We start from the raw sequence: 18,961 nt of genomic DNA, 5'->3' as shown, positions 1-18,961 counted from the left end.
CTAGTGACATGCAAACCAGACACACAACTGCTAAGGGTGCCTTGCTTACCAGAAAAAGCCTTAATCAATATTAATTTTCATTTACATGCTTTTTAATAAACTTGTTAATGGATAATGCCTAGGATTTTAACCCAGTTATTTCCCTACACACACGGGGGGGGGGCACACTGATTTTGTCATCTCTTAACCAGAACCTTCCTCCGTCCCCACTTCTGTTCCCCCTTTTTTATTTCATTACAGTGCCTACAGTTCTTAAAACAGAAAAAAAAGAAGGGAGAAAAAGGGGAAAAGCACCTGTTTATTAGTATCCCCATTGTAGTTTAAAAAAACTTGAACTCTTGCAAGTTTAATTGGTTTTGTATTATCTTTAAAGTTCTCGCAGTTGGGAAAACCCCGATTGTTTCAGAGAACATTATGTCTTGGCCAATTTATCTCCATTTTTTTCTTTCCTCAGCCAAACCCCTTCTACCAGACTAGTTTCCCTTTATCAAATTGTCTCCACAGAGACACGAAGACCAGCTACAGAATTGCTGCTTAGTATAAAATATAGGCATTTGCTAGAAATACAAAGCCTCATAATATTCAGTATGTTTCATTTACTTGCTCTCTCTCTCAAAACTAGTCAGTGTAATGTCTTTAGTCATTTTCCCATGCAAGAATGAAAAACACAATTTTAACTTTGCCACGCCTTGTTAACCTGGCTACTTAAAATGATCATTGCATTGCCTATATTTCTCAAAGCTGTACAAGAAGAGGGGAGTGAAAGTATCTGTTTACAATCCCCATTACACTTAAAAATAACATGCAGAGAAAATGGTGCAACACAAACGCAGTACTGTTAAGAATACGTTTTCCTTACTTAGCTTTCTCCCCTCCCTTCCCCTCTCCAAAACATTTTTCCAAACATTAGTGACATGAAGTAGGGCATATACTTTTGAGTTCCCCACAAATTCAAAGTCCCAATATTTCCACATTTTCTTGTTATTCATTCTCTCACACACATTGCATTGTAATTCCACATTATTGTTCTCAATCGCCCAAATCCTGTCTCTTTCATTTCCAACTTGCTCTCAATTATTCTAGTCAACTCTCATGCTACCTTCCTTCTCTCTAGCATTTTCAGTTGAAGTGCTGGAAAAGGTTTCACAAGTACAGTCTCTTTGAGGTCTTTATCACCAGAGGAACAAGAAACAATCTCCTGTTTCACAGCTCACCTTTTTGTTGGACAAACTTTTGTATTTCCTCTTTAGGCTGCACTTCATCATATTGACCCTCCAGGGAAGAACACCTTGAAGACAGCTGGATACAACAGTTTGAATCTCACACCTGGATGTCAACATTCTCTGAATAGTGGAATGAATTCACTTCTCTCTTGCCTGGTTTACAGTGGTAAATCATTCTCCACAAATGCTGTCTCCCACTTTTAGTATTTTGCCCTGCCACAGTTTTTGTCAGAATAAACTCCTGCCGGTAGGATTGCATCCTTGGTATTAAAGGTCTAGTTTGCTTATAGCTAGGTTTGGAGCATACAAACGATGTGCCCTTTCAACTAACAACTCCTGTTGTGGAATACCAGTACAGTTACTTGTTTGTGCTTTCATAAAATTAATGCACTGTGTTCCTTCCAGCTTCTGTGATTTTTATAGCTGAAAATCTCATGTTTTTCCTTTGTGATCTGTCCTCTAATTCTATTACTTTCTGAAACGACTCTTCCTGAGCAGTCTCTTATTCTACCAGCCTTTTCTTCATTTTTACCTTTTTTTCCTTGGCTTTGTCATGTCATCTGAATATCTGTTAAAAGCTGCTTCCATTTTTCAGCGTTTTATTTGTGTTGATATACTCTGTTTTTATTTTAACCAAGTCTCTATGTAGTTGTCTTGTATCTTCTATAGGTTATTGAAAGTCATGTCTGAAGGTTGCATTGTTTTTTTGCTGAACAGCTGCAGAATTTTCCCCATTCAGTGTTTCTTCCTAGCTTTTTGTAGCTGATTTTTCCAGGTCTTCTGTATTTCTTTATTCCCTGGCTTCCAGGCAGTGCACTTACTAGCCATTTACTGAAATTTACCCATAAAGACAAGTCTACTGGCCTTCTCTGCTGAGTCTTTCACTCTGGGAGAGCTAGAAACGAACTGTTGCTCAGTCTAGCCATCTTGGAAGTCCTCTAAAAGCTCCAAATGTTAATAAAACAAGATAAATATAAAACTATATGCAAAACAATGAATGTATGGTAACATAAAGAAGTACTTGAGCAGTTACATTACAAAGAGAATTTCCTTGACAAAGTAGTCATACCAAGACAGGCTAAGCAGTTAGATATCATATACAAGGTAGTCAGGCAGTATGTACAAAAAGATAAAAAGCAAGAATAGCCAACTTCATGCTACTCAAGTCAGAAGTGACAAACTTCATGACACCCATGCAGATGGGAACTGAAAGTTCAACTGCTGAATCCTACACTAAGGCACTGTATGAGCACATCCACTCATGCATGAATCGTGCCATCCCAAACAAAACCAAGATGCTCTCATCCAAAAAAAGGAAGCCAATCTGGTGGTCCCCTGCTACAAACAAACTTTACAACAAAACGAAGAAACTGTTGCAGAAAAGAGGAAAATCCCAGGATGCAAAAAAACTCCCTTGCCAGTCTCTGTAAGAAACTAAGATCCCTCATAAAATCCTCCAAATCTAGTTATGAAAATAAAATTGCCAAAGACCACCACAAGGCATTCTATAACTATGTCAAGAATCTAAATGGCAATGCTCAGATCTGCTCTGAGCTAAAACAGAATGGCATTAAATATACTGATCCCAAGGATATTGCCAATATCCTGGCAGATTGATTCATTGCCAATTTCACCCCCTAAACGGCCAATTTCTGTACCAGAAGATTGCCAAATTCCGGTAATAATGGCCAAACAGGTAAAAAAAAACGCACTCTCCAAAGCTAAGAATACAGCATCCATGGGACCAGATGACATCCCGGGCTGTGTACTACATGAACTACAATATGAACTGGCACCTCACCCAGGTGTCATGTTTAATCATAGCCTCCTCTCCGGTTTCATGCCCACTGAGTGGCGCAGAGCTACAGTTATCCCACTCCACAAGGGGGGATCCACCTTGTATCCCAGAAACTACCATTCCATCAGTCTGACGAACCTTATCTGCATGGCCATGGAGCGTATGATCATGGAACTTGTAAACAAAGACATTGGCAACCTTCAAACACTGGACCCCACCCAGTTTGGGTTCGTGAAGGGCTGATCTTGTCTCCTGAACCTGATTGACTTCTTCGAATCAGTCTCCAGAGCCATGGACAAGGGTAGGGTGGTCCACACAGCCTATGTAGACCTTGCCAAGGCCTTTGACACCATCCCCCACTCTGGAGTCATAGATAAACTTACTAAGCTGGGCATTAATCCCTACATCACCCAGTGGGTTGCTAACTGGCTTACTGATAGAACCCACACTGTAAAAGTAGCAGACTCCAAATCCAGCTCCAGACAAGTGGAGTACCTCGGGTCAGTCCTGGGACCACTCTTGTTTGGCATCTACTTCTCTGAAGTACAGGCCAACACTAAGGGACTGTGGCTTACAAAGTTCACAGATGACTGTAAACTGGGAGCAGTTATTGAATCTCCAAATGATGTGGGTACTCTACAAAAGGGCCTTAACAGAAACAGATGCTTGGTGCCAGAGCCATGGGCTCAAGCTCAATACCAAGAAATGTATAGTTATCCCCTTTGGGGAAAATACATGTATCCATGAATTACCATATAGGTGGCAGTACACTAAACACCGAAAGTGTGATAATAGACTTAGGGACACAGGTGGACAGTGGTCTCACCTTCGATAACCACATCGCCATAACAGTCCGGAAATCCTTGTATGTGGCACACCTCATCACCAAGGGCTTTTCATCCAGAAAAAAGGAGGTCATTGTCCCACTGTACTCATCCCTCAGACCCACTATAGAATACAACGCCCCGTTTGGTATGCACCTCTCAAGACATCTGCAACAACTGGAAAGGCCGCAGAAATACCTCACTAAAAGAATTCCAGGCCTAAAGCAGATGCCCTACACTGACCGCCTTAAAAAAAACTCTAGCTATACTCTTGTCGCATATCGTCTACTCAGAGGCGATCTCTGCTTAACATACAAGGCCATGTCAAACCCAGAGCTGTTGGACATGCTACACTTAAAGAAATCCCAATCCCTCAGAGCCACACGCTCCAGGGATCTAAACCTTGTCATCACAATAAACAAAAACCTGCTGGAGGGTTAGGTTCCTGACCCAGAGACTCCCAAACTCTGGAATAGATTGCCCATACATGTCAAGCAGAGTGCCTCTTTGGCCCTCTTCAAAAGGAACCTTGACGATTGGATGGGAGAAAGGAAATTCACCCCAGGGATCACGTCAGTCCCCCTGCTAGACATGGGTCCAGGGAAGTAAATAGTGTGGGAAGAAATAGTCAGGGAATTGTTATGGCTAGGCTTGTATAGGCCCTAGGGCTGATAGCCTAGTACCAACCTATGAACACACATGGTGGTTGTGGAAAAATGTAAGATATGGGTTACCCTAGCATGTAGTTGCATGTGTAAGTGTGGTATGAAATCTTTTTGAAAGTGGAGTTTGTCTGAGAGAAGAAAGGAGGTAAAATAATTGATGGAGGCTGGCGGTAGGTAGGGTTAAGATGGGCAGAACCATGTGTTTGCATGGGAGTGTTTTAAGCTTTCCTTTATTTTATGTTTTGGGTTGGGTTTGTAGATGTCAGAGATGTGGATCAGAGCTGCATAGAGGATTGTTATGAGTATACTTGGATATGAGTGTGGAGAGGGAGGGACTGACAGTAGGTTTGTAGAGTATTGAATGTTTTCAGCTGTGATAGTAGTTTGAATTCTAACCAGTTTAGCTTTTTTAGTGCAAGCCAGTAGTGAGAGTTGTGTGGTAGGTTTGTGGCAAAGCTAGTTATTTTGTTTATAGGCTTGCTTATGCTTGGAGAGTAGTGAAGATTGAATGTTTGAGAGAACTGGAGCTGTGTAGAGTAGCAGGGTAGGAGGGAAGCTTGAGCCAGAGAAGATTTAGAGTTAGAGGTGAGGAATTTCTTATTTCTGTAAAGTAATCCCAGTTTTTTATGCCTTAGAGATTAAGGACTAGACCGGATACAAGTAGGTTGTTGTCTCTAGCCTCTGTTACAGTTTGAGTAAAAGGAGGGCAGTGGCAGTACTGTGGTTTGTCCTAAATCCGTGTTGGGTGGGACACAGAAGATTTTCATGGATTTAATAGTTTAAGCTGCATACGATTGCATTTTTTTTTTCCAAGGATTTTAGAGCGTGGGGAAAGAATAGCTATGGGTCCAAAATTAGGTGGGTTAGTGGAATTCCCACCTTTATGCAGTGTTCATGTGTAGGATTTCCATATGTCTGCGACAGTGGCTACTTGAATTGATTTCTTTTATAAGAGGAGAGGGAGAGGGTAGGCTGTAGCATCAGTGGCAGTTTTGAAGAAGTGGGGAGGTAGGTTATCAGTAGAGGGAGAACAAGGTTTTAAGTTTGAGCAGGAGTCATTTGATGTAGGCAATGGAAACTGGTTTGAGTGAGGAACTGAGTTCCGCTGGATGGGGTAGGAGAAGTGGGGGAATGGTGTTTTGCTCTGCTTGAGTAAGTCTGCGGATAGTCTGTGAAGTAATATTTTAAGATGGGTGGTGGTTTCTTGTTGTGTTATTTGGGTAGGCGTTGGGGGTAGTAGGGTTTCATGGGTGAAGTGTGCTGTTGATGACATGTCAGAATTTTTTTGGAATGGTGTATTGGCAGGATTGGGCTGAGTTGTTTCTTGTCTCAATTTGTTTATTGGTAAGGTTTCTGGGTTCTATGTAATGTTGGAGAAGTGGTGATTTTAGTTTTAAGCCAGGATTTCTATACGTCTTGTTTATGCATTAGGGAGCAAGCATAATTTATGAGCCAGGGGGTGTAGTTGGCTGTTATCCTAATTTTTCTAACTGGAGCTAGTGATTTGGAAAATCTGAGTGTGTGTACTGCTTCACTGAGGGCAAGGTAACTGAGGCAGGACCAGTTAATGGATGATAACCTAGTGCTGAAAGCTTGGGAATTAAAGTTTGAGAGTATTCGGCAGTCTTTGCAAAGATGCGCCTTGGGTGGTTGAAGGTGTCTGTGGATGTAGGTGGGGCAGTGAGGCAGTGGTGTCTGGATGTAGGTGGGGCAATGGTCAATCAAGACATCTAATAAGGTGCAGAGGTTGTGGTAGAGGTTTGGATGGAACTGTTTTGAGTTTGTTTTATGCATGTGGGGGATGTAATAAGTTGGCAGAAACCATGAAGGTTGATGCTTTGGTTAGGGGAATTGGACATTAGTTTTGTCTAGTCAGCACTGACTTCCCCAAAGATGACAGTTTCATAGCATATATTGTTTGAGATCCATGACCGTATGTGCTTGGGGATGGGGGTGTTGTTGCTAAGAGGGATGTAAAGGGAGGCTATGGCAAATTTTTATGGGTGTTTAGGTGATTGTTTAAAAGTAGTGCTTCTGCAGTATCGGATGGCTTACAGAAATAGGTAAGGGTGACAGGTTAATTTGCTCAGTGCAGATGATGGCAACGCCTCCCCCCTTTTTGGGCTGGAGTCTAACCGGTATATATTATATCCAGGTGGTAAGATTTCCTTGTTGGAGAGGAGGGGTTTTAGCTTGCCTGCTGATAGGATTAGAACATGTGGGGAGGTCTAGGCATAGGTAAAAATACATCCACAGAAAAAGCAAACCATGTTAACATTTTTCAATTTTTAAATACAATATTATAATGTTTTATTTTATTGAGATATATATATATATATATATATATATATATATATATATATATATATATATATCAGTCCAACATTACAAAAAAAATTTAATTCCTTCCTTCCCTTAAACCTCACTCCTCCTCTTCCTCCTGAGCATTATCATGTATGTATTATTTCCACAATTTACATTTATGTCCATGTAATTTGCTCCTACCCGTTTGTAAAGATCCCTGTTCAATTATTTTATTACCCATGTCACGTTTCCAAGACTTTGTTTTAATGAAAACTCTCAAACAGAAAACTGAATACAAATCCCCTATTAACCTGGAACAAACACACACATCTACAAAACATGAAGTTTAACCTTACAAAAGGGATCAATTGCCCCAAATTGACAGCTGCATCTGCAGGCATTATCTAACCCAAAATCAAGGTTACCCTTACTAAAGTGCATGCTACAGTCTGCTCCCACTTACACTGAACTACCTGTTCTTATCTGTCTTCCTCTCAAAGATGGGAGGAAAAAAAACCTCTTGTATTTTCAGAAAACATTAACTTTTTTAGCACTAAAAAAAAGGACACAGGCTATCTTTAAATTGCACAGTGTTCTGTTAACTACATTAAAGTAAAGTATTATGGCTGCTAGGGAGGTTGTTACCTTGTGTTCATTTCCAATAATTTCAGACTAAAGCTTTTCACTGAATTGCTTTCCATTGTACCTTTTTTAAATGTTGCATTTTTCTCAAAGAATACTCAGAATTCTCAAGATTAATTGCTTGCACCTGCAGACATATTTTTTTCCAAGCAAATGTACTCTGCAATGAGTCTTTGTAAGTTTCTCACTCGGAAAAGAATACACAGCTGCTCTCGGCTGCAGACATCGCAACTCCACTGAACATTTGCCAGTGGAAAGCAAACAAGCTAATATTTTTGTAGTTGTAAGAAGCTTAGCATTTTCATGGCTTCCACCATTTTCTTATTTTACAACAGACATGCTGAAAAATTACGTGTTTACAACTTTAAGTCAAATGTAGTAATTTAGACATTCACTCGTCAAATAAGAAGCAAAAATATCCTTACTCTGCATGTAATCAGTGCACTTTTATAACCCTGCAGCCCAAGGTCTTGTCATATAACCGTTAAACTTGCTATTGTGCAGTCTCTCTTGTACTATAAAACCTATATTTTTTACAACTAAAAAGTACCTGTTTACTTTAAAATACCCTTGACTACACGGAACTATTTTACCATATGTAATACAGTTTTATATTATGAAATGTTTTATACCAAGTGTGATGTCCCTATGCTGGGCCAGTAATCAAGGAGCCTGAATCTTCACCACTGACACTGGAGAGGGACGCGCACTTTGAATACAAAAGGATACACTCAGTTTGATATACAAATAGAATATCATTTATTTACAAACTTCTAGCAAGCTGTGTTGGTCATACATCCACTGCCCTATTTCTGGCATGGCTGGCAGTGCCTCCTATTGTCGCACTAACCACAACAATTTTTATTTATGGTTAGTTTTCCCCCTTTCTGTTTGCTTTACAGACAGCCCACAAGTTTATCAATGTCAGCAAATTTATATTTCCTCTTTGTCCTGTTCTGCATCAAAAATGACTTTTTCCTGTGGAAGTTTGGAAGCTAGGAGGGAAAAAAATGTTAATATTCCAGAACTTTAAACAGTATTTTAAGAGGAGGAGAAACACTGACATCTGGAAGAAAGTGGTGGTGGCTGCAATACATGGAGTGTAAAGACCCATCAGATTCAGCTTCATACAGGCCAGTTTAAATCCTAAACAATGATAATGAAGTGTTTTATTTCTATAATGGCTAAGGAATGACAAAAGTGATGTCAAAATTGATAGAGGTGGATCAGTGTGGTTTTGTGGAGTGGAGGCAAGCATTTGACAACATTAACAGAACAATGATCCAGAAGGAAACTGTAATAAAATGCTGATGATGTAAGAAAATACTGATGGTGCAGAGAAAACATTTGACAGAGTAAGCTGTGAGTTTTGAGCAGGGCAATGGAAGCATTTGCGTTCCTTAATAAAATTATATGGTTGACTAGGAGGATATATGAGGGATCGGAGCAAAAATTAAAGTGGGTGGGTTCTTTGACAATTTCTGTTTGAGCAGGGGAAGCAGGCAGGGTGTCCTATTTCCCTTTTTGTTGTTTGCACGATATTTAGAACTGTTGGCAAAGAAAATGAGACTCTGAAATCCAAGGATAAAATTGGTATGGTAGTCGAGAAAAGCTGATTTTATTTGCAGATATTTTATACCTGATAAAACCAGAAAATGACATTTTAGTGTCTTTTGGAACATTTTGAGGCAGTTTCAAATCTTTTCAGGATACAAAATTTATGAAGCTAAAACAAAGGCACTAGCTGTAAATGATGTACCCACACACAGATTGGTTCAGCAATATCCATATTTACAGGGGACGTGATTAAAATGAAGTGCTTGTTGGTATGGATTAAAAAGGATTCTGGTATGGCAGCTAAGGATATGTGGGAAGAGACTAAACAAAAGGTAATAGGAAAACTGAGAAATTGGAAGCTTTATGTGGATGGCAAGATGCACGCAGTTAAAATGATTTTAGTCCTTTTTAGTGTTTATACACAGGTCAGCATATCAACCAGAGGAGTTGTTGTAGATGGCAATTTTAATAAAGTGCTGAAGGATTTTAATCTGGGAGGGTAAAACTGCAAGAGTCGAGTGTGATAAGCTGGTTCTTCCAATTGAACAAGGCTGTTTGGGGATTGCCAGATTTGAAGGGGGTATTTCAGAGCTACACATTTAAGGCTTTTATACATAGCACATGCAGAAACCTAAAGTGGAAGGGGGTGGTAATGAAACGGAAGGAAGCTTAAACAAGGAGAGACTGGGATTTTGCATGGAGATCCTTAAGGAAAATAACTAACTTTTATAAAGTATTGCATTTGTAAAGTAGTAGAAAGCATTCTAATCTAAGCCAACACAAGAAAGGAGATTCTGCCGATGGGGGATTGTTCACAATAATCTGTGTTAGCATGTCTGGCAGGAGATGTGTTTATTCTCAGATTAATTTTGAAAATGTAAATATGTTTTTAAAATGTTGAGTATTTCCTTGTTTATAATCTGTCAGTGTTTTAATACAAACATGTGCAATTAGAAAATGTGAGATTCTGAAGTACAAACTGTATCTAATCAGCTGATCAGTAGTTGATGGCATTAGAATGTTCCTCGTTGCTAGGGGATTATTAGAGCAAGAACTTTTTCAAAACAGTGGGTTGGTTGGGCTGGTAAGATAGTTGAGACTGTGTTAACCTGGACTATAAAAGAGACTGCTGAAGTCAGTTGAAGGGCAGTTAGTTAAAGGAAAACTCCATCCTATAACTTAAAAAAAATTTTCACTGTTTGTTTCCTAACCTATTTTAACACCTCAAAATCACTCCCAAGTGCTTATTTGTAATTTTAGCCTGTTTTTCAGAACATGGTTAACAATGAGGCTTGATGTATCAACATGATCTTGTTCTGCCTCAGCCCTTTCTCTTTAAAGTAATACTTCGCATGACTCCTGCCAGACATAAGGAAGTAACCTTGAATTCCCATGCCATTGACATATAATGGAATTTGGGAGGGTGTTATTTTCTTTATCTTCTGTAAAAGGACTGCTACTTTTCCCTCTAATCATCCTCATGTATGTTTGTCTCAGACCTTTGTTTACACTGTACTTAGAAGTTATCCAGCTACAGCCAGAAAAGTAACTAAATTGCAGGCATTTGTTTGAATTTGCTTTTGTAGTCTGAGGAATTGATTCTGCAAGGGTGTCTCAGTGCAGTGACAGTTTTAACGCCTCTGCTAGAAGTGTGGGGGGAGGGAACTCTCGGTTCCTCCTAAACTACAAAAGAAAACACTGAACAAAGGCCTGCAGTTGAGTTAAAATATATATTTTTTTTAAATGATGGACTTCTGGTCTACAGTTTAATTTTATATTTCTGGTGGTTGAATTCTTGTGTGAGTTATTGATTTTTACTTTTTTTTTTTTTTTTTTATCATTTTACTTAAATGTTTTTTCATTACTTTGTGGCTGGACAATCCGTGTGTTCTTTAGAGATTAGTGTGTGTTTTATACCTGTTTGATATTCACCAGGTCACTTCAAATGCCTGGCTGCTCCTGGTCATAGCTATTGTTTTTAATGTTTATTAATTGACCACCCTTTGAAGGGTGTGTAGACCTGTCTGACTCGGGTGGCAGCATTTACCACTTGTACTGAGGAGGGGGGACAGCTAGAAGTCTGTGTCAGTCTTCCTGTGTGTGTCTTATTTTGAGTATGGGTGAGTCAGAGGAAAACAAACTTAAACTGGAACACTTTGCTCTAAAGTGTGTGATAAGGGATTACATTTTTGGTGGACTGGTATATAATCCAGTCCCAGGAAATGGAGCATGTTCCTATTGTACTGTTAAGGGAAATTGTGGAATTTTATTGTGTGTTCTGTGCTGTGGTGTTTTCCGTGACGCTCCCATACTGGAGCCACTGGTGAGGATTGAAGCTTATTAATTACTGACTCTGGTTTTAAGTGGGGGACGTCATGTATTGATGGCAGTCCAGTGGGATATTAACTGGACATCACAGGGATGACTGAATTTAAGAATGGAGAAGACAGTAGGCAAAAGGGGCAGGAATTTATTGGAGAAAACTGGCAAAAGAACCAAGGTACTGTGAGCAAATAATTCGAGAGAGAGGTAATAGAATGGGAAGAGCCGAAGAATGTATTTGGACTGCAGGTTAGAGATTGCCTTCCATAATGAAGGATTGATATCGGAGTATAGGCAAAGAGAAACGGGGGGGGGATCCCAGGCGAAAGACCAGCACTGGCACAGTTTTTAGTAGAATCTAGAACAAAAGCTGCTGTTAAATTAGTCTAGCAAAATATATTGCATGATAATTATAAGAATCCATCAGCAGAGGTTAGAAAGGATTGGGAGGAGAGACTGGATAAGTAATTCACTAAGAAACAAAGTGTAGACTAGAAGGGTATAGGATCTTTGCTTGGAAGTGTTTGCATAGGCACTTTTTCTAACCAAAGTAGACGCCAAAGAAGTTTTCCTCAGACATCAAATGTTGGTGGTTTGATGGGGGGGGTAATTAGGAACATATTTTTTGGGAATGCAGTGAGTTGGCAGACTTCATAGATTACCTGCAGATTGTTCTGTCAGAGATGCTTGGTGAGCAAATTGGTTTAAGTAAGGAAATTTTTTTGAGTTCCGATACAGAATCGGAATTGCCTAGATACAGTAAGTCCTTGCTGGGTCTAATTATGGTGGCTGCTAAAAAGCAATTACTAGAAAATAGAACTAGTCTAAACCAACTGTACTAGAAGTAGTGACTATAGTAACAGAGATAAAACAACTGGAATTGGGATCTTTAGAAAAGAGGGTAGGAACAAATTGCATAGAAAAAATGGAATTGTGGGAACAATACGTGGAGAGGAGGAATGAGGTTGAAAAGAAGGCAGGCTGTAATGTTTGACAATGGCTAGATAAATTTTAAGTGAATAATGTTAGCATTTAAAGTGGTCAGTGTTTTGTTTTCATTTATATAAATGTATGATTGCCTATGTCATACATGATCATTAAATAAAGATGTTTATTTAAATAAAGTTTGTTCCTCCCAGGAAAAACATTTTGAAGACAGCTGGAACTTGAATCTCATACGTGCCTCAACATTCTCTGATTGCTGTGATAAATTTGCTTCTCTTCTGCCTGGTGTGCAGCTTCTCTTCTACCTGGTGTGCAGTGAATAATCATTTTCATCAAGCACTCATCTGTCTCCAGATTTTAATACTTGGTCCTGCTGCTACAGTTTTGTCAGGATTCTCTGCTGGTATGATTACATCTTCAGTAATAGGTCTTGGCTGTTTTCTTGTGGCCAGGTTTGGAGTGTACACTTGCGTCCTTTCAATTAACAAATGTTGTGGAATATCAGTCCATTTGCTTATTTGTGCTTTCATAAAGTTAATATAGTGTGTTCCTTCCAGTGTCTGATACGCTGAAAATCTCGGGCTTTATCTGTGAACTCTGTACTTCTTCAGAAACCTCTTATTCAGCCAGTTTGTTTCAGTCCCTCTGAATGGGTGGTTAAAGCTCTTTATTTTTGCCAGTCATTTGTTTGAGTTGATGTATTCTTTTTCATTTTGATCACCTCTTGAGTACATTTGATTTATTTTTTCCTGTAAATTACTGGAAGCATTTTGTTGAACTGCTTTTTGCTGAACAGCTGCAGAATCCTTCCCAGACCATGCATGTTTTCTTTTCACCTTTTCTGGTTGATTTTCTTTCAGGTTTTCCAGACAGTGTAGTGTATTCATTGGCAAGTAACTAAATTTTACCCAAAATATTTGTAAGGGCACTCCTTTTTCTCATTTTCTGTTCTCACACTTGGAGAACTGAAGTTGTGCTTTGATTAGTATGCCATTCAGTCACCTTGGAAGTCCTGAAAGCCTTGAGCTGATTGTTCTTGTTTATTTGAGTTAAGTTTCATTATCAGGAAGTGTGCCTTTTCCTATAAACGGCTGAACAGTTGGCAGTTGAGGCATTTTTCCCTCTCCCAGTACTTCATTTCAGACCAGCTACTGTTGATCAAGTTGGATGTGGTTTCAACTGGTGCAGAGATTATTTCCTTGCATATTAAATCGTGTCTCTGTGTGTCTCTGTGTGTCTCTGTGTGTCTCTGTGTGTCTCTGTGTGTCTCTGTGTGTCTCTGTGTGTCTCTGTGTGTCTCTGTGTGTCTCTGTGTGTCTCTGTGTGTCTCGGCGAGCTTGATGCTGCATCAGACAAATTCTTTAATTTGGGAATGTTAATGCTGCAGGAATTCCAGTGACTTCTACAGAAACTAGTTTTTTTTAAAATAGCTGTTTCAATGAGTTCTGACATGTTGACCTCAGATGTGATGACCCATTAGGAAGCCATAGTGTATGAATCTTTTTGGCAAGTAGTACAGTGTTCTGTTTATAATTTGTATAAATCTTAGTGGTACAAGTAAGGGAGCCCCTAAAAGATCTTGCCAGTTCTGATGGTCAATACTTGGATAACTTTTTGTTCCATGAAATGTTTAGTGGAGATTGATTTGAATTATTAACAGTGTGTATTTGGAGCGTCATCCTACCCAGAGGTGGTAAAAAGACAGATGGAAATTGATGGTTATCTTAAAGAAATTGCATCAAAAGTATAATTTTAATGTTTTCTATCGTGTTGTCAGAGTGAGGTGTGTGTGTGTGTGTGTGTGTGTGTGTGTGTGTGTGTGTGTGTGTGTGTGTGTGTGTGTGTGTGGTTATAATTTGTTATGGGAGGAAAAATGTTTTCCAGAATGTTTGTTTATTGTTTTTAATGATTATACTTTTATTACACAATAGTTTCCCCTTTAATTATTTGGTACTAAATCATTAAGTTGTTTTCTTTGAGGTTGGTTGAAAAAGTGCTATAAGGTGTTGGCTATCTGTACTTTGAAAAATCCTTCAGTGAACTAGAATTAGTTATGCTCATCTCATTTGTACATTATTTTAACTGTAGCTGGACTCTTAGGAGTGTTAATGAACATCTTTGAAGCTAATGTTCACACTTTTTTTTTTCTTATTTCTTTTTCTTTTAAGCGTTGTGTAGACAGACTGAGGAACAGTCGTTCCAAACTGCTGGAGAGATATCGCCAAGTGGGTGAACATCTGCACAGCAGAGGAGTAAGTGGCTCCTTCATGGTCCAGGAGGTGATGGAGGAAGAGTGGAAGGCTTTGCAGTCTGTGAAAAGTGTTTTCCCATCTCTGTGGAAAGACAACTTCTGTCCCCAGGCAAGTTATTTAAATGTGTGCATTGCTTAGTGCAGGGGGTAGTAGCCTTTGAAGTATTTTTTAGACTGTTTAAAGCTAAATAGGAGTGCAGAGGTGTTCAGTGGTACAGTGGCAACATTAATTTCAGTTTAATATTTAACTGTGGGTAGAGCAGCAATCCACTTAGAAAATGTTCAGGCAAACCCATTTTTTAAGCTGGAAACCAACATTGCATAGTACTATATGTATTTGCTTTGTTTACCGGGGAAAGTCTTGACTGGGCAAAGCTCATCTTTAGTAAAGACGTGGAGAAACGCTCCACATAACATAGAGTTGAATGAGCTAACAGTACAAATACAGTAGTAAGACTATGGGATTATATAACTTGACAGATGATCACCATGTTACATATGCTGTAGCATATACAGCACATAAAGCTCACACACAATAGGAAATTCAGTTTTATTTTTCAGTGTTATTTTTCAGTGTATCTGTTTAACACCTGCTGTAATATTAGCATTCAGCAGATAAGACGCACCTATTTTATCCTGTAACCAGATTACTGTAATAAGTGTGAAAATGAAGTAATATGTGATATTACTATATGAGGTAGGGAATTGGCATTGGGGTTGGTACAAGGACAGTACTGTTAAATTGATGAAGTATGATTTCATTAGAATTTTACGTTTTGGGTGGGATAATGCTTAGAATAAAGGGTCTTGGTAATGCAATGATTGGATGTGCAAGAATATTTGCTTGAGAGGTATGTCTTCAACGAAATTGTAGAGAAGATGAACTGCTGTGATAGTTCCACAGTTTAGCAACAAATTTAAGAGTACACGATTTTTGAGTGGAATACTAGGTGTTTAGTGAGTGCAGATGTTTTTCGTGTTTCACTGTTGCAGTCATTACATTTGGGTAATCTGCTGGCAGGTTGCCCTCAGTCGGCCTGAATAACAAAGTCTTGGGTTCTGCGTCTGTTGCTGTCTCCGCTTCATGACGTCCGGTTGTCGGGGGTATAAAACATGTAGCAAATGCCATTTTTATTCAGTTTTTCTTGCCGCGTGGTGCCCAAAGCAGTTGGCAAGTGCCAGTCGGCAGACTCCTGAAATTTTTGCATTAGAGTTTCAGAACCGAAGTCTTCAACTAAAGCTAAGTTCCCCGTTGGGGAAACTTTTTTTTTTTTTTTTTTTTTCTTGTTCCTTACCGATGTCAGTAAAAGTTAATAATTGCATTACTTGTGGGAAGCAAATACCTCATAAGAATTTTCATTTGTACTGTATTCCTTGCCTAGGCCCAGATCATAACGTGTCTTGCTGTCGATTTTGTGCTAGATTTAACCAACGCACTAAGCGGCTGTATATTTTTGCTTCAAAATATTGTGGATCCAGATTTAATTACCCTGAAATGTCGTTGGTTAGCAATCCGACTGCTGGAGTTCACAAAAAATGCAAAGAAAAAGACCGTATAGGTCCAAAACAGACTAAGCTTCTCCTAAGCCAGTTGCCGGTTCGCCGGTACTCAGTGAGGTGCTTTCACAGCCCCTGATACCTGCTACTTTTGAGTTGCAGGCCTCTACAGAGACCCATGCGGAGTCCGGTATGCCGTGAGATTCTCAGATTATAGAACCTGCGAATGTCTCTCCCTTGGATGGGTCCGGAGCCGCTGAGCAGGCACTGGCTTGTAAGGGTGTTTTCAGGCCTCAACATTTTTATATAAAACCGCCAGCTTCAAAAACATCTAAGTGTAAAAAAACTGACGCATGAGCCACGTGCTCAGGCCCCTATGCCTAAACAACAGATGATCAAAATGGCTGAGGACTTAATTACCTTGATCAGGCCCCCCCCACTAAGAGGCCTAAGCAAGACACTGATTATGAATCTTCAGATCAGGTTTCTATTTCTTCTGACCAAGAATTTTCTATACCACCCTATGAGGATTCTGATGCAGAAGACTCCATCCCATCTGCATCTTCTCCTGAGGATTATTCTTTTGGAGAAACCTTGCATACTTTAAGGGAACATTTTCATTGGGAGAGTCAGGATTTCTCTGAATCAAAAAAGAGGCTTGGGGATTTCCTTCTTCCTCAGCATAGGCCTTTGGCTATATTTCCTGTATTGGACATTGTTAATGTGTTTTCAGAATCAAGCTTGGCTCCTGATTTCCTACCACCAGCTCCTAGTAAGCCAGACAGATATTACAGGGTTCCTGACTCCCACAAATTTCTATTCAAAATTCCTGCTGCTGATCCTGAAACCATCTTACAGGGTCCCAAAGGTGTAAAGGCCTCTACAGCCAAAAATCCTATCCCTTCTGATAGATTCCAGTGCGCTGGATAGATGGGGAAAGAAGGTTTATACGTCTGCAACCTTGGCAATTAGGGCCTTAAATTGCCAGTTTCATATGCTTAAATATCAACAGTATGTTATGGGCTTATTGAAACAGAAAATGATGATTTCTGATGGTGTGGAAAATAAAGAATTACAGGAATTATTGCATGCAGCAGAACAGGTTGGAAAGCTTACTTTGCAATGTGGTTTTGATTCTTTGGAGGACTCTTGCAGGGCCGCAGTTACTGGATCTGTGATTAGAAGGCATGCCTAGCTCAAGGAGCAAAATCTGCCTGATCATGTTAAAGCTAAATTGTTGGATGCCCTTTTACAGTATGATACTCTGTTTGGTAATAAGGCAGAAGAGGTTTTAAAGAAAATGGAAGGCAAAGCTAAATCTATGCAAACTATAAAAGATTTCTTACAAGTGCAGCCACCCAGATTCAGTAGGCACTGGCCTACTAAAAATTGGTCCTTTCCTGTGTCCAACAGAGCCTCTCAAGGCAAATCCAGACACTCAAAAGGCTCTAGATACCAATCACAGGGTTCTTACAGGTCAAAGCAGTGGGGTGTCTCCACCTCCAAATCTGGAGGAAACAAAGCACAACCCCTACAGTAAGCAGTCTCAATGACTTCCCCCTACCATCACCAAGCACTTATTTTTTTGGCAGCCCCCTTGGGGGGGGGGGGGGGATTAGCACTTCATGCTCAAACTTGGCAGTTAATTACCCAGGGCAAATGGGTATTAAACATAGTACCCCAGTGGTACAGATTTCATTTCCATACTTTGCCCATTCCAAACGGTTGCCCAGATCTACCACAAAATCAATGGGCAGAGGCTCCGAAACAAGTTTACGTCCCTCATGGATATGGGGGCTATTCAACCAGTACCAGAACAGGAAAAAGGACAAGGTTTTTATTCAAGACTTTTCCTGGCACCCAGAAAAGACAATGCCTGGCGTCCAATACTGGACTTATCGATTTTGAACACGTTTCTGGACATTCCAAAATTCAAAATGCTGACTTTACAACAGCTACTGCCTATGCTGGGCAGGAATGCTTGGTTAGTGACTCTGGACTTAAGAGGCATACCTGCATATCCCAATAAGGGAATCGTGCAGAAGATGCCTCCGCTTCATGACAGGTTTTATGCATTGCTAATTCTTTGCACTGCCCTTTGGCTTATCTACTGCGCCCAGGGTCTTTACAAAGTGCCTGGCACCAGTAATTGCATTTTGCAGACAAAGAAGCATACAAATTTATCCTTACCTGGACAATTGTCTCATTCAAACAGAGAACAAGGACATTCTTCAACATCTGGTATTTGTAAAAAGGCTTTTAACATGCCTAGGGTACACCAATAAAATGAAATCGCACAACTGGTACCCTCTCAAAAAATTACATTCCTGGGTGCAAGCTTGAATACAACTGCCCAGATGGCAGGAAACTTCAATGGTACCTAAAACATTTATGGAGTCAACATTGTCACGGTCTGGAAACAATGATGCCTCTCATTCCCTGCCTACAACAGGAGTTTCTTTGGTGGGCAGAGACATAGTCACCAAAACAAGGGACTGTCATTCACTCTACCCCCTGCCACCCAAACCCGAATTACAGATGCATCAGACTATGCTTGGGGGGGCCCACCTGGCTGGGGGACGCATTCCAAAACAAATGCATCTGCATATCAACCAGAGATGCTAGCTGTTCAGAATGCTCTGACAGCCTTCAAGGACTTAATTCATCCAGGACAACTACTGATAGACGGACAACACCACATTTTATGTGGTACATAAGCAGGGGGGTACACATTCCTATCCCCTTTGCAGACTAGTCATGGCATTTTGGAACACCGCCTTGACTTGCCAAGTATATCTTCAAGCCCAATTCCTGCCAGGAAAACAAAATACTCTGGCAGACAACCTAAGCAGAAATCTTATGGACCCAGACGAGTGGAAACTGGATCCACAAATCTTCAGCATGGTAGCACAGAAATGGGGGAGCCCAGACAT

General features: G+C 40.0%; 1 protein-coding gene across 1 annotated transcript in view; it reads left to right on the top strand.

Annotated features, from left to right (window-relative positions):
- Positions 1-18,961, top strand: part of RPAIN (RPA interacting protein) — a gene marked incomplete in the record, with an annotated part of 98,595 nt that overhangs the window by 14,479 nt on the left and 65,155 nt on the right. Inside the window, 1 exon segment of the mRNA XM_044054044.1 lies at positions 14,449-14,640. Within this exon segment, the coding sequence (XP_043909979.1) occupies positions 14,449-14,640 (192 nt within the window).

Source organism: Protopterus annectens, chromosome 13.part0, assembly GCF_019279795.1.
Source record: "Protopterus annectens isolate FY-2018-M chromosome 13.part0, PAN1.0, whole genome shotgun sequence".
Taxonomy (NCBI): Eukaryota; Metazoa; Chordata; order Ceratodontiformes; family Protopteridae; genus Protopterus; species Protopterus annectens.
The sequence above is the reverse complement of the archived record's forward strand: the minus strand, read 5'-3'. Positions and strand labels throughout refer to the sequence as shown.